Below are 15,597 nucleotides of genomic sequence, written 5' to 3' on the forward strand. Positions count from 1 at the left end.
CAAATCAATAGGTCTTACCAAATATCTATTGTAGCAAAGAAATCTTTTGGATTCTAGAAGCACTTTCGTTAGTCGTTTTATTAATGCTTAATTTAAACGCAAACAAAGTGTTCAATGGGTTTTTAACCTTACAAGCAGTAGCGTGTTTCATTCCAGATTTTTAAATATTGATTCATTTAAGGCAATATTTAATTTAAGTGCTGGTTGTACTTTGCTCCTGGTAACTAACTGCTTAATAAGCTAGATTATACTAGCCATAACAAAATAGACAAAAATTCACCAGAATTGACGGCATCGTGGGTTTTATTCACAGTAGTCGGCTGCGGAAAATTTTGAAATTACTCTCGCAAAATAATGTAAACTGTTGCGACAGCAGCGGCAGATAAAACAGCACAGCCTGCAGCATCAACAGCTTGGTAAACAAATTTCCATTCGGAGCTGAACATTTTTGCAACAAATCTGCCCGAACCGAGTTGTTCATATATGGGTGCGTGTGTAATGTTTTACAAATTTCCTGATTTATTGTAAAAGTTTTTATGCGCATTTCAGTTGCTGTTCAAATAGTTGAATGCGATATGTGTGCAAAATGTGCTGTGTGTTGACGGGCACATGACAGTCAGATTGCAGATATTCATATATGTATAAGCAAACTTGCGTAAATGCACACCAGACTACGCTCGGTATGCAAAATGCAATTAGGGCGAGCAAAAAGTTAAAACTAAAACGTTAAAAGTACTACGTGAAGGTCAGACAGACCCATACTTTTCCTCCTCGAAATGGGCAAAAATGATGTTTAGTTAATGTTCGTAAATTTACACACATGTTCCTTATTTTCGCCTGCAGCTATAATTTCCAATTAAGACTTATCAAATTGAGCAGCAAAATTAAATGAGTTTTTCTCCACAAATATGGTAAGCGGTTAAACAAAGCTAAGAGCTATTAGAATGCACAAATATGTGCAGCTGATAGGATTGGAATCTTTCCTCGCAGCTAATAAATATTTATCAAATGAATTCAATATTTCTGCAAGTGGGAGGGACGGATATCCTAAAGTATGTGAAGCTGATAAGATTGGAATCTTTCCTCTCAGCTAATAAATATTTATCCAGATAATCTAAAATATGGTTGGTTAACATCTTCATTGGATTCTTAAATTTAAAGTGCCAAATTCTCCTAATTCGATTCGAAATCTCTTCACACAAATAACTAATTTTCATCGAAATCAAAGGAAAATTCAACTCAACCGCAAAAGTATGCAACAAGAATTTTCTGGAAACAAACAAAGCTAAGTTTATTGAACTTAACCACAAAACAAAGACAGATCAAACTCATTTATAAGCATGGCTCTAAGTATACAACAAAGCAGGGATTATTTTCAAAAGTGCGTGTAAAGTCAGCTGAAATTTTCCGAAAACTTAGCGGGACATTTTTCTTGATCAACGCTGTCTGAATGTTTTTAATTTCAATTTTCGCTTTGTTTTTCAGGCCGGGTGTGTCATCTTGATTGACAAATTGAAACGAATTGCTAGAGATTTATCAGACAAATGCCAAATGTATTGATTTTCGGCTTGAATGAAAAACTTTGGTACGAGGAACTACGTAGAGCAGATGTTGCTGGTGTTGATGTGAGAAGAACTTAATTTATCCAGTTTGGGTTACTCAACTCAGCAGTTTGGCTCAGTTTCGTATGAGCTGAATTATTAATGAAACCCCGCATAAAGAACAACAGGAGGTCAATGATGAAGTAAATTTATTGTGCGCCAACAGTTGTATTGTGTCAAAATTTGTTGCCAAACGAATGCCAGAACAATAATAAATTAATTAACTTGAATGGCAACCAAAGGGCCGAAAGCAGCACGTGCCGCAAATGTGTAATCACTAATTAAAGCCACTGCAGCCTTAAAGCCAACATCTCGACTTGCTCTCCTCGTTGGCATATCTTATCTGCCAGTTGGCCAGAGCAGCCGAGTGGAAAGCATAATTCGCGATTCGAGTCCTCGAAAACAAAGGCCCAGAGCAGGGGCAGAGGACACCTTAGTCGTCTGTTGATAATTACAAGGACAAGCAGATAAGGATAAGCGACAACTGCAGTCCATTCACCAAAACCTAATTCAACGAACAATGGAACAGAGCCCGGCCAGATGGGAGCGATGCTGATGATGTTGACGATGACAAAAATGGGATACCAAAGTGCAAACAATGCTGCAAACTTTTCCTCCTCCCTTAATTAAGCAACACACAATCAGAGAAAGTACCAAGGTGATAAAAGAAGAAAAAGATAGGCATTTCGGCATTTAAATTACGCATACGCTAATCTGTCAAAGTGTTCTTAAATGGCCATTAACTTAATTGAACGGGGTTTTGTTTGCAAAATCTATGCAGTATATAAAAAAGGTTTCAAATAGTTGTTCACAAGGATATAAATAAAATTGTTTTTTAACTTGGCATAAGCCGTTGCAATTGTGTCGAAAAGTTTTTATTGTGCCTCTAACAAATGAAATTAACAACTATTTATTTTAACAACGAATACATTGTTTTAATTAACCTTAATTTGCATTCAATTAGAGGAATGTTAAACAAATTAAACTCATTAGGGATTTAATTGGCACCTGATTGATGCCCCTTTTTGTTTTATAAATCAGTATATTACACGAGACAACTGAAGTTATCTTCATTTAATTATGATTAAAATGTTTTTGGTTAAAAATAAATTTTTTATATTTTGTTTCTAGAGACTACTTTTGTGGGCTTATGAAATAAAAGAGGAAAGTTATAATATACGTTAGTCCTTCGAACTATTTTAGAAACTCTCGGCTAATAAAAGTTGCCCTGTTGTTGAGGGATAGGGTTAAAGAACTTAAGCGGTTTCGTATTTCCCATTGGGGCGGAATGGGAATGAAGCAAAACAAAATCGCACAAATGGGGAAAAGTGGGAAACCCTCTGCTGAAACAACCTGAATGCCAACCAGAGGCATTCACTCCATCTCCTGTCCGGAACAGGAAAACTCCTTACCCAGTCCCCTCATCGCATCCCCCTCTCCAGTCTTTTTGGTGTTGGACCAGCGCTGCTGTGCGGAAAAATAGCGAGTATAATCGCAATTATTTTTACCTGCCGGCACTTTTAGCACATTCCACCAGGCAAAATATGTGAGAATATTTCTTCGACTGGAAAATGAAATAGAGAACTCCAGAAAAAACTCCAGCCTTAAAAGGGCAGACAAGAACTTGAAACTTTGGAATGTTCTATTTGAAAAACACTTAAAGCTGTTGCGATGTTTATTTTATGTTATCTAAATATTTAAATCGTGGGTTATGGCCACGTTAAAATAGTTCGTGGTTAAAAACGTATATTCTTCTCGATAACAATCGATATTAAAATGCATTGATGCATCGGACTCATATACAGCAAACATTTCGGAGAATTAAATAATCATTAGTTTCAGACAAATAAACCCAATAATGACTCTCTAATTAGTAATATTAAGAGCAATTTATTTTAAAAACGATGTAGAATGCATTGCATTCATTAACCTATAATTAAAAATGATTTAATTCAACGGCCAATAAATATGAGAAGAATTGTATAATGATTAAACAATTAATTCGTACAAGTAACCGTGTCACATGCTTCATAAATAATCAAATGAGCATTTCAATTATCCCCATTTAATTTGTCCCGCTTTCCAACACAATACCAATTCATACATGTCATTAGGTTCATTCATATTAAATTCAAGATAGGAAAGGAAAGAAAAACATAAAGCAATTTATTTAAATATCGAGGGGATGAAAAACTTCCTGGAAACTGTCAAATGGAAGCCAACAGTTACTGCCACTCAGTCAGTTACTGCTGCATGTCCTTTCAGCATGTCCTTTCCTCCTTGGGCCAGTCTTTGTTTAGAGAGGAAGAATTATAATTTTCCTGCGTACCCGGCAAACTTTTCACTCAGCCCAACAAGAACATACGAGTATACATATATAAATAGTTATTTTCCACAATGTCTGATGTGTTTGTCTGGGAGTTGCTTTTGTCGAAAGCAACTGCAACTTATTTTGCATATCTTAAAAAATAGAACATACGCAGATCCCCAGCAGCCTCGGTCCGCGCCAGAGACCATTATAATACAATAACATTGCAACGGGGGAGGGGGTTGAGAGCCGGAGGGGAAAAGGGGCAAAGGCTGGGGCTTGATAGCGACTCGAGTGCAGCTGCTGTGGCAGCCATAAAGTTTTCGGTCTATAAGGAAGTTATTGCACTTCCCCCTCCGCTTCCTTTTTGGCCAACGACAAAATTCCCATCTCGCTTACAGAAAAAATGTTATACTTAAGATTCGTATACTCTCGCCGGCAATGAAAGTGATTATGGAGATATGGGGCTCAAAAAGCAGTCCTTGGAGAAGTCACTCAAGTTGTCCTTTTGAAGTTTCCCGGAAGTTAATGAAATAAGACCACAGACAAACTAGACAACAAGAGCGTAGCTTAAAGCGAAAGTTTTCAAAACGCAATCGAGAGTGTTAATGGGAAATTTTCATAAAAAATGAAGATAAAATGTTTGCTCTTAATCGTTCGGCACAGATTTTTTTATAGAAAAACTGTGCTGCAAACTGAAAGTTTAGTGGGTTATGTTTAAAATTAAATTCAAGCACTGAATAATACAGCAATGAACACTGATTACAGAGTTTGGTTACCCATTAAAGACAATATATTTCCAAGTCTAGATTTATAAACTGAATTGTGTGTGCTGGCAAGTAATAATTATTTAATTATTATCCCTTATTCATAAATATACCAATGTATTTATTACCCGCTTTCAAGTTTCACATTTCCATCAGTTCTCTAAAAGGGCATAGATGATGCCTTACTTTGGTCAGTTTTTAAAATATCCCCACATAGTTGCATGCCAGACACAATTTCGTAAAATGTTTAATCTACGGTTTTGTTTTTTAGATGGGGAGAGCAGGGGGCGGCAACGAGGGCGATGGGTTGGAAAGCACTTTCGCATTACTTTTGTTTTAATATTGCAGCAAATGGCTGAAAGCAACTTGGCATATGTGCGAACATTTTATATGACTGCTGCCACACACGAGCGTACACCCAGATGGGAGTCGACTATTGTTTTATTTTTGGGTCTGGCCAGGCGGCGGGACAGCAGCGGCCACATGGACAGGAACATGGTTGATGCGGATGTGTTTTATCTCCTCCCACCCAGCCACCCACCGCTGCGTGGGTGTGTGCGTGCTCAAGTGGGTGAATTTGACCGTGTGTGTGTGGGAGTTCGCTTTCCTTTTCTGGCATCCAAGGCCGCAGAAGCAGCGCATATAAGGCCAGAGCGTGCCTCTGCATTTCGCCCGCCCAAAACAGTTTCAAATTATGTTTGAAAAAAATTATACAGAAAAACAGCAGCGAGTTGCTGCGCACTGAATTGCAATAAAAAAAGTTTTCGTGATTTCCCTCAACAATAAAATAACTGTGCGGGAAAATAGTAAATACTTTTATTAAAACGTTTTACAGCTTATTTTTCCCGCCAACTTGGGGTAAACATATTTCAACTTTTATCATTTACGTTCTGCACCCTTTTTCACTGCCCCGGTCTCATATCCATCGAAAACCCCTCATGCTCAAAGCAATTAATAATGAGTTGAGAGCCTGGGGAAAAAGTAGTTCTTGATATTATGTATTATACTCATAAAAAAGTGAACAATTATTTATGTAATTGTAAGAGTGGCTCTACAATGAATATTCGATTAATTGATGCTTATAATGTGGGAATCCGGTGTTTGAATTTATTGTATATTCTTGCTGAGGATATTTAAATTATGGTCAGAAGGTTGTAGTAATGGCAGATAGAGATATTTGCGAACCCCTAATGTCCTTATATTCTTAAGGGGTAAACCTAAGTAGCTCAGTGAAAAAAACGTATTTTTTAAGTTTTTTTTTGGCTCAATGAAATTATCAATCAAAAGTCTGTTACGTTTGTTTTATGTATGAGTTTTTATTTTTAAAATTCTATTTTGAAAAAAAGCGGCAGTGTTTATCATTTATTGAAAGATCCTTTTCTATCTCTTTTTCTTAGCTCAAGCAAGTCTTAACTTTTGATTTTAAATTTGGACAGCAAATTTAGTTCTGTATTAAAAAAATGTTTTTAAATATTATAATAGATAGAAGATATTTATTGAAAATCTTGGCATTTTAATTCAAGACCATAGAGCATACTTAAGCAAAACAATTTATTTTTATTTTACTCAAAATTTTCGCTGGGTTTATAAACAGTAATGGTGATTAAGGCGGAAACTAAATTAAGTTAATGTCCAATTGTCTTTTAATATGTTTGAAAACGACGATGATCTATACTGTTCATTTTCCAGAGAAACCAAGGTCTAAATTAATTTTTCATTTCGTTTTATTTTCTACTTTTACTTGGGAGTGTAACGTCAGAACATATTAAATTAAATTAGTTTAACCGAAATTGTACCACTCTTTGCAAAGGTTTTTACAAATTACGAAATTACATCTCATTACTTCCGATGTTCCCATTTACCATTCCCAGTAGGTTTCCATCTCTTACTGGGTCACTTGTTATGTGGGCCAAATACATATTCCCGTTGAAAAATTAATATCAAATCCAGGAGAGTGGAGGCTAGGGACCTGGCTTGGGAAACCCCAAGGACCAGTACCGCAGAGTGAGGCATAATAAAAATAACAATAAAATATCACTTATAGAAACAACGGACCGTGTCAATGAAACAAAAAATGGAGAATAAAACCGGAATCGAAATGAGATGAGATGAGCCAAGCCAAACAAAGGGGGAATTGAACAGAAATCAATCAGTTGATGGAATGCTTTTATAAAAATTACAATACCACACAATAGTACATTCAACGAAATTCCAAGCGGATGACAAGGGATTGGCAACGGGGATTTGTATGCGCACATTAATATCCTTGATTTGTCCAGATTGATTCAAATATACTGTGAATGCTTGCTTAAAATGCAATCACCAATATTTCACATTAAATTTGCTGCCAAACTATCAAGTTTCATATGCCTAATCATAGCCATTCCCCAAGTGTAAGATAATTTGGTTCTAATTAATCATTTTAACTGTGTGGGGCTTGGATTACGCGACTGATTTATGATCCACCTTGAGGCACGAGGGGAACATGGAGGCAGCTGGAGGAAATGGATATTGGACACGTTTCTTGGGCCGCCGACATCAAAGAAATAGAAATGCGATTTATTTAAGTCCACGCCATAATTACAACTTCCCCAAGACGAAATGAGGACACCCCCTTTCCAACTCCCCCTATCAGCATATCAAAGAAGTCAGAAATAAACAGCGGAGTGTCAGTCAGCCAAAGCAATTACATCATGCCAAACACATGCATATGGTAATGACAAATATTAAATACGTCTGTAACACTAAAGGTTAAAAGAAGGTCTTTAGAAGTTGAAAGATGGGAAAACCGTTTTAATAACTCCTGTTCTTGGGGGATTCGATTAACTACTTAGTACAAAAATACAGAATTGTAGATTATTCGATAGGCAAATAAATCGGTTTTCAAAGAAATTGTCTCAGCACTTTTTCTTTTTGTCCTTTTTGTCCGCTTCCTTGATATACTTGCAAAGCTCCGACGAGGAGAACGACTTCGGCCTCTCGATGGGTGCTCCCAAGGCCCGTGACCAAATGAGCTGGGACAGAACTCCCAGCGCCCGGGAAACGCCGAAGAGGACCGTGTAGTAGTTCAGCTCCTTCAGGCAATAGTGCTGCAGCAGGACGCCCGAATGGGCGTCTACATTTGGATACGGATTGGCCACCTTGTTCAGCTTCTTGAGCACGTCTGGTATGATCTTCCACAGACGAGTCACCAGCTTCACGCCCGCGTCGTCCTTGCAGTGCTTCATGGCGAACTCGTTTTGCAGGACGAACCGGGGATCGGTGTCCCGCAGCACGGCATGTCCATAGCCGGGAACAACCTGCAATGTCATTAATTATTGCAGTCTTATTTCAATCGTTGTTAGCAGTAAAAAACATATTTCCCATAACAACTTTAGGGCCTGATTAACAGTCTTAGTTGTAGGTTGCAAGGAGATCGTTGCCATTTTTGGTTTCAAAAAATTTACATATAGCTACCGCATGAAGTAGAATAACTAAAATAATTAAATGTAAAACTATGTTAAATGCTTAAAGAAAAAAAATGATTTTTGTACAACTGTTTAATAAACCGCCGTTTTATCAACTTTCGGTAACAATTTAAAATAAAATAAATAAAATTTCTGTCGAGCGTGAAAACGGCGTTTTTTAAAGCATTTAACCTGCCATCGAAAATCCACAGCGAAAAACAACAACCAAAAATAATTTTTTTTTAAGGAATACAATATTTTATATAGCACCAGATGTTTTAAGTCCCGACATCATTTTGATTTATTCGGAAAATCTCAATAATTTAAAAGCCTACAATGTAAGAAGGGTGGAATCCCCTTTAATGCAGATAATGTATGATTACGCATATAGGAAAATATGCTATAGTCTTTTTATTTTAAGTACTAAAGTCAGATTTAATTTTGAAATCTGAATTTGGGTAGTTGTTTGTTTTCCTGAGCTAAACTGTTCCTTAGGTGTGCACCCAAGCTGTTATACATTTTAAAATTTTCCTTGTTCAAATATTGGGAGACCTAAAAGCATTGATTTTTTATGGGTGTTCTGAGAATTTGGAAAACCGAATGTTATAACTGGTTCTCGGTCATTTCTGTCTGCTGTTCGTAAACTTAATCGTTATTTCAAGCACTCTCACCTGTCCACTTTGCAGCGTGTCGTCAATGAACTTCTTCAGCTCGTCGTCCGTGGGCTCGTCGCCGATTGCCTTCCTGAGCTTCGTCAGCCAGACGAGCACCTCCTGGTTGGCCAGGCCGTGAAGCGGTCCTGCCAGACCGCACATGCTGGCCGAGAAGGACAGGAAAGGGTCGCTGAGCGCCGATCCCACCAGGTGGCAGGCGTGGGCGGAAACGTTGCCGCTCTCGTGGTCCGCGTGCAGGATCATATAGAGCCGGATCAGGTCGATGAAGTCCTCGTCAGGCAGTCCGAGCATGTGACAATAGTTGCCCGACCAGTCCTGCTCCTTGTTGATCTCCCGGGAGCCCTCGCCCTCCTTGAACACGTTGTTGTAGATGGCCGCCGCCACGGCGGGCAGCATGGCGCACAGGTTCATCGAGTCCTCGTAGATGGACTCCCAGTAGACCCCCCGCTTGGCACCCTTGTTGTATGCCTCCACGAACTTGCTCTGCGCATTGAGGCAGGCGCAGGCGGCGCACAGCTGGGCCATCGGGTGTACTCGCTTGTCCATGGAGTCAATCATCCGGAGGCAATAGCGCGGAACATTGCCACGCTTCACCCACTCTTTGGTGACCTCCTCGGCCTCCTCCTTTTTGGGCATCTCGCCGGTGGTCAGCAGGAAGAAGACGCCCTCCGGAGTGCCCTCCTGCGACCCCTCACGCACCCGCGGCAGCTTTGCACACACATCCTTCAGCAACATTCCGCGGTAGAAAATGCCCTTGTTTTTATCCAGGCTGGCCAATAACAATATGAACAACATGGAATGTTATAATTATAACAACTAAATGGAGTATTATAATACTCTGCCTGGGGTTCTTTTAACAAGCGTATTATGTTTACAAATAAACTAGGAAAAGTATAGCCACCCATTAGTTCGATTTCATGATTTTATGTTTGCCCACCTACTGTGGAAAATATTATAAAATCGACCATCATGAATGACTGGTGCCGAGAGGGATGAGTTATCAGTTTTCAAAATGTTTAAATATGTGTTTTACAATTTGTTGAACCCTTTAAAAAAATCTTTAATATTACTGCGACGAGTCCTGCTATTATCCTATTACATTTACATGAAATTTTAATACTCCATGTATTTATTTAAAGTAAGGTATTATCTGTTGAATTTTAAATAAAAATGATACAACAATTAACCTAAAAACAGGTTGTAAAATTTAATAATATGTTTGTTTTTATCTTTTGAATTCTAAGAAAGCGTACACAATTGGCAATCACAAAGAGATTATAATTCTTAATTTCTCAACTAAACATACCTGGAGGTCTCACAAAACAGTAGCGGAAGTCCTCGCATTCCACCAATCACGCTATTAACGCTGATCTTGGCAATCGTCTTTGTGCCGTGCAGACATTTGATACCTAAAAACTTTTCACGCTCCACGGGTATTTTCTTGGCCAACTTGGCCTTAATGCCCTTGTCTCCGCCACCTTCACAGTCTCCATAAGAACGGATGGAAATAGTCTGCAAGAAAATATTTGTTCAAGTTTCGAATGAAGAATATATTTAGACTACCTTCAAGCAGCTCTGGCAGAATCTGTGAGACTTTGTTTTCTGCATGGTAAAGAAGAAGATAAAGATAGATTTATGAATTTAGAATTTGGTTAATAAATGAGACTAACAATAGCAATGACAAATCAATTTCGATGAGATTTTACACACGGCCTTCTGCTTTTTACAGCCAGTAAATTTAAAAATAAGCAACATTGACGAAGAAACTAGTGGTTTTAAGTCACATCCCCATCCATCTGTTGGTGGAAATTGGTGAACAGAGTAACGGGTATCGGATAGTAGTGGCAGTCGACCATAGCGTTCCTTCTTATATTATTTATAGATATAAGTTTTATGTTAAAATCGTGTTTGCTTTCCTCTTTGAGAAATTGTCAGAAATGTCTGTCACTCTCTCGATTTTCTGCTGTTTAATGTCAACAAACACTGTACAACGGCTTAAATATTGTTCTCCTGTTTGCCATTCAGCAAGCAGGATTTTATAATAAAACTTATTCCAGAATTTGATTGGAAAGCGCTTTCGCTTGGCATTTATTAAGATGTCATTTCGGATGACCATCTTTAAAACCCTTTTAATAAATGATGGCGAAACATTTTTATTAAGCATTCAAATTGTTTCCTTACATTTGTCAGTGTGTTCGCCGCACGCTCAAGAATATAGCCATACAGACTTATGTATTAAATAAATCTTTCATGTTCTAAAGAAGAGTTTTGGTTCCTCAAAGCAAACAAGAAAATTAATTTATGCCATTGATTGGCCTCTTTAGTCCTCATAACCAAATTCTACAAATCAAATCACCGGACGTCTGCTCAAGAATAAATGATACTCTTGCAGACCCGTGAAAGCCTTGAATTGATATTATTGAATTCATTCCAATGCGGTTGACGGATGCCAGAGGAGCCAAATTGTTGTGTGCAATTTGTCGTGCGTTTCCAGGGACTAACTTTAAGCTGCAACCAAAATTAATTCCTGTTTGTTTGTCGCTTAACGAAATTTTTCGGTCATTTGTGTGGGACAAAAGCCGAACTGCAACGAACACAGAAGGCCACCCACTGGCACACACTCTCGCTCTCAACTGGGAAAACTGTGTATGAAATTGCAAAAAATTAAATATCTATTTGTAGTTTCGGGCATTGGGGAATTTTGCGTTACTTTGGCTCATCTGCCAGAAACAGAGTGCCGTTGGGTGGATAGGGATGGGGAATGTGAGTGACTGAGTGGAATTGGTACTTTGGTAGCGTTTTTTTTATCTGCCATTGCCCATTGGGCTGCACTTTTGGGAATTTTTCGGTTTTTGCCGCCATTGCTACTGCCCAGCAAATTTATATTTGTTTGTTTGCCGTTCTGATTTTGTCCAGCTTTGGGGCAATCAGCGCACAAAAGGCCGGAGTGAGAAAAAATATATAAAACTTTGCTTTTAATTAAAACATATTTTACATACACAGCCAACGAAAAAAAGCGTATAAATATGAAAATATTTTTGCCCCGCTTCACTAACAGCCATCAAATGGAAATTAAAACTTTATCGCTCGCTAGATCCCGCTTCGCTTTTTGTAAACTCCCACCATCCTTTCCCGGGCTCTCTGCAAATGGGCATTCAGTCAACAAGTATCCCACTTTGGCTTTTTCCACTCATTATTTCGCTTTTTTTGCCAGTAAGTTTTGCATTTTATTAATTAACATTCAATTAGCGAAAACGATTGCGGCAGTGCCACATTCAAGTGGCATTTAAGCTATTCACCAAATTGTAAGCCGGCCATTCAGATATTCAAACAGAGTCCGCTTTGGCAAATGCAAGGGTTTTCTATAAAATACGATTTAGTTTTTCACCGTTTTAGTTTTATCTCTTTTTCAGGAGCTCTTAGTTTGGAGCATCAATCTTTTTTGCTGCCTCGACACTGAAAATAACAATGAATACGAAGTGGAGTTAATTATAGAATGTAGTGCAAAATATGATTAAATTACTACCGATTTTCAAAGGTGACTAAAAAAGTTCAAATAGGGACACTATCAACAAAAAAACAAGATTAAGTTACTTTTTAAAAAAATAAATTTAAAAAAACGACAATAAGTGGCACTCAAAAGCACACAATGATTCAGAAAATATCGACTAGAAGAGTGAAATAAATAAAAATAAATGACTTTTTCACCCAAGTCGATTTCGTTCAACTTACGAATAAGTATTACTTTTTTTAAGTGGCTGAGCTCCTCCTATTTCCATGTTGTCCTCCATAAATTTAACGCTCTGAGATTTTTTCCGCTTTGCCTTGGGTGTTTGGTTCATTACAAGTTTAAATAATTTCCCTCGCTTCAGCGCCCTTGCGCCTTTGTTCGCCGTTTTTTCCGATATTGCGAAGGCAAAAGCTTAAAGTGGACAACGCCCTTGAATGCGAAATCGAATTTCGCACTTAAGCAGCTGTCAGCAACGGTATCTATCTTGCCCTAAACGCCCAGCTTCCCACTCCACCCCCTTTGCCTTTGTTTTGGCCTGAAAATTGCATCATGGACAAGTTGTAAACAGAAAGCATGGGAGCGAAAAGGTTGGAAACAATTTTGTTGCCTTAATGCATAATAGACAGCGTCGTATCCATGACAGCCAAACTTTAAAATCATTTTATTAACTTAACTTTGTTGGTTACCAAACACTCACACAGAAGCTGCAAACTGGAAACTCTGAAAGTCTTGGGCCAAGGGCGGTCAAATAAAAGGAACGATATTCAAACTTGACAATATTTAAATTGGGGAGTGTACCTACGCATTTCTCTTTCGAACCTGCAGTCGTATTTAAGCTGGTTGGCGATGATTTCTTTGCTAAACTTGAGCGGGATGTCATATGCAAATGCAATTACAATACTTTCAGCATCGCCTTCTTATTTTCCGTGTGCAACCCAATCGATGGCTCTGCATCTCCGCACTTGATGGAGGATGCTGTACGTGAGTGAGTGCTCGGGGTGCTTCTCCACGAACTTTGACGTTACCACTAATGAAAGTTCGCCCACATACGAGCGTGTTCCTATGTGTGGGAGTGTCGAGGAGTTTTCGCTTAGGTTGATATTGCTTGGCTTTTGTTGACATCACGTCGAACCTGTTACGAGTGTGAGCTCGATTTTCCCTATACTCTTCGGTGCAGCCCGAAATTCACGTGTCTGAGGTCACGGTGAGTCGATGATTTTGACAAATCGGTAACAAGGACGTGGCCAACCCGAAGGTCACATCATTTTCAGGGGATATAAAGACGTTTGCTTTAACCGCGCACTTAAAACTCAAAAACTCCAAAGACTTATTTAGTAATAGACTTGTCATTAGAAAATGGAAGCTTATTTGCACATTTCTACGAGATTTCATATTTCATACATACAGAAACGTTAAAAAAAAATATTTTGTACCAATGGTTAATCAATGTTATTCATTGGAACTCCATTTGATAACATTGTAATACATCGTTGATGAATTATTATTACTTACAGGGTAAATTCTTCAACATTTGTACAAAAAAATTAACGAAGCTAATGTATATAGCAAATTTAATACAGAAAATACTCCACATTTCTTTCTATCCTTTAACGAAAAGATAATTGATATACAGAATAACCTCAAAATTAGATAATTAATTTACTTAACAGCTATCTATAAGTGTCCGTCTTGACATTGAAGAAAATTAAATTTAGTTTACTTAACTCAAATTCACTAAAAGCATATATAATTAAATATTATCTTCTTAAGGAAACAAATGGATATTTAATAATAAAAGCTTTAAGTGTCTGAAATCTTTTTTTTCAGTAGGGCCAATTAAAACATGTACATTGTACAAATTGGGTCGATAGCACGCATCGCTTACCGCTGGAACGTTAAACGGTTATATTGTTTTATTTTTTTACTACCAGATTCAGCTTTTCACCGCACAGAATGCAAGTCAGTATGTGCATTGAACGTCGCTGTTTATGACAAGAAAATGTTTATACACGGGAAATATGGCCCTGAATTTTGCATATTTGAGTACGCAGCAGTAAACAGACGGATGCCCGAAATCGATGTAAAATTACAATCGAGGGCTCGGGGGGGACGAGAGCTCTGAGCAGAGATTGTTAATTAATGTTTTATTGCCGTTTGACTCAATTATTCATTAAACTGCGCCGCTACCTTTCGCTTGCATTGAGTGGCTGATTAAATGGCTGGATAAACCGTAGCATAATGAGTAATTAAGCGGTTAAGTGCCGCGCATAAAAGCCTCAAGTCCTGCGCCTCGTCTGCATGCCCACAGATTTATGACAAGCACGGGGCGCATTCCACTCCGAGTTCTGAATGGATTTCTTTAAAATAAAAGCAAATCAAAGTGAAATACATTCAAGCACCATTTGGTCTGCAAGTGTTTGCTCCAGTACCGGAGGATCCAACAAGTAATTCAGCTTGCTAAAGACGCTTTTATCTCGCTTCTGCCGCACAGGCGGAGCCCAGAAGGAAATGCGGCCAAGTGGTGAGCAGTTAACACAACACACATGTACTCCATCCACTTCGGCCCACTTCAAGCCCTCCGGCACTCGTCTGGCATAGCATTTCTCCCTCGGTCTGTGGGCCAAATTGAGTATTAAGTATTTTGAAATTTTTTGTAAAATGAAATAAAAACGCAGCGCAGAAAAGAGAATGAACACAGCAACAGCAGCAGGAAGTGGTCCACACACACACACACACACATATAGATAGCCGGAAACGGAAGCACTCACATTATTCAACATACCAGAAGTAGCCCAACCAATGAGAACTTTCAGACTGATGACTTTGCTACCCCACTCCCACCATTAGACATATTGATGTTATGTGTACTCTTTCAGGGACGTTGATTCCGCAGGTGAATGCTTTAAATTGCCTTAAGGTATAAATATCATTTCAAACTTTGTAGCAAAATATATGAGTTTTTATGTCTGTATATTTACAAGTTCTAAATTGATTTAAAAGCAAAGTTCTGTAACAATGCAGAAAGATAAAATTGCACTTTATGGTAAGTTGTTTTTCTCAGGCTTCTAGTTAAAGAAAACCAGGTTTTGAACTATTCCAAACTTTAGAAGTAATAAACCATTAGTGTAGAGCAATTTAAGGTTTCAAAATCTCAACGATTAGCTCTGCAGCATAATCTCTTTAACCCAGTGTAATAACTCATCGAATAACTCTTATGATTTTGTATTTTCTTTATTTCCCCTACTTTTGGCTTTGAATACTACAGATACACATCAATTTAGTTTTATGGC

General features: G+C 38.2%; 1 protein-coding gene across 1 annotated transcript; it reads right to left on the reverse strand.

The window, feature by feature from the left end:
* Positions 1 to 7,440: 7,440 nt before the first annotated feature.
* LOC108048174 (probable citrate synthase, mitochondrial) lies at positions 7,441 to 10,476 on the reverse strand. The gene is made up of 4 exons (XM_017128685.2): positions 10,360 to 10,476; positions 10,103 to 10,308; positions 8,794 to 9,565; positions 7,441 to 7,975 (listed from the first exon to the last, which is right to left on the reverse strand). The coding sequence occupies exons 1-4, from the start codon at positions 10,402 to 10,404 to the stop codon at positions 7,574 to 7,576; spliced, it is 1,425 nt and encodes a 474-aa protein (XP_016984174.2). The 5' UTR covers positions 10,405 to 10,476; the 3' UTR covers positions 7,441 to 7,573.
* Between the last annotated feature and the right edge of the window lie 5,121 nt (positions 10,477 to 15,597).

The sequence above is a fragment of the Drosophila rhopaloa genome, unplaced genomic scaffold, assembly GCF_018152115.1.
Source record: "Drosophila rhopaloa isolate 14029-0021.01 unplaced genomic scaffold, ASM1815211v1 contig_155, whole genome shotgun sequence".
NCBI classification, from domain to species: domain Eukaryota; kingdom Metazoa; phylum Arthropoda; class Insecta; order Diptera; family Drosophilidae; genus Drosophila; species Drosophila rhopaloa.

Coding starts and splice junctions, on each gene's coding strand:
- LOC108048174 (XM_017128685.2), bottom strand. CDS start 10,404: ATGCAGAAAACAAAGTCTCACAGATTCTGCCAGAGCTGCTTGAAG. Junction 9,566..10,102: donor CTGTTTTGTGAGACCTCCAG/GTATGTTTAGTT, acceptor GTTATTGGCCAG/CCTGGATAAAAACAAGGGCA. Junction 7,976..8,793: donor ACACGCTGCAAAGTGGACAG/GTGAGAGTGCTT, acceptor ATGACATTGCAG/GTTGTTCCCGGCTATGGACA.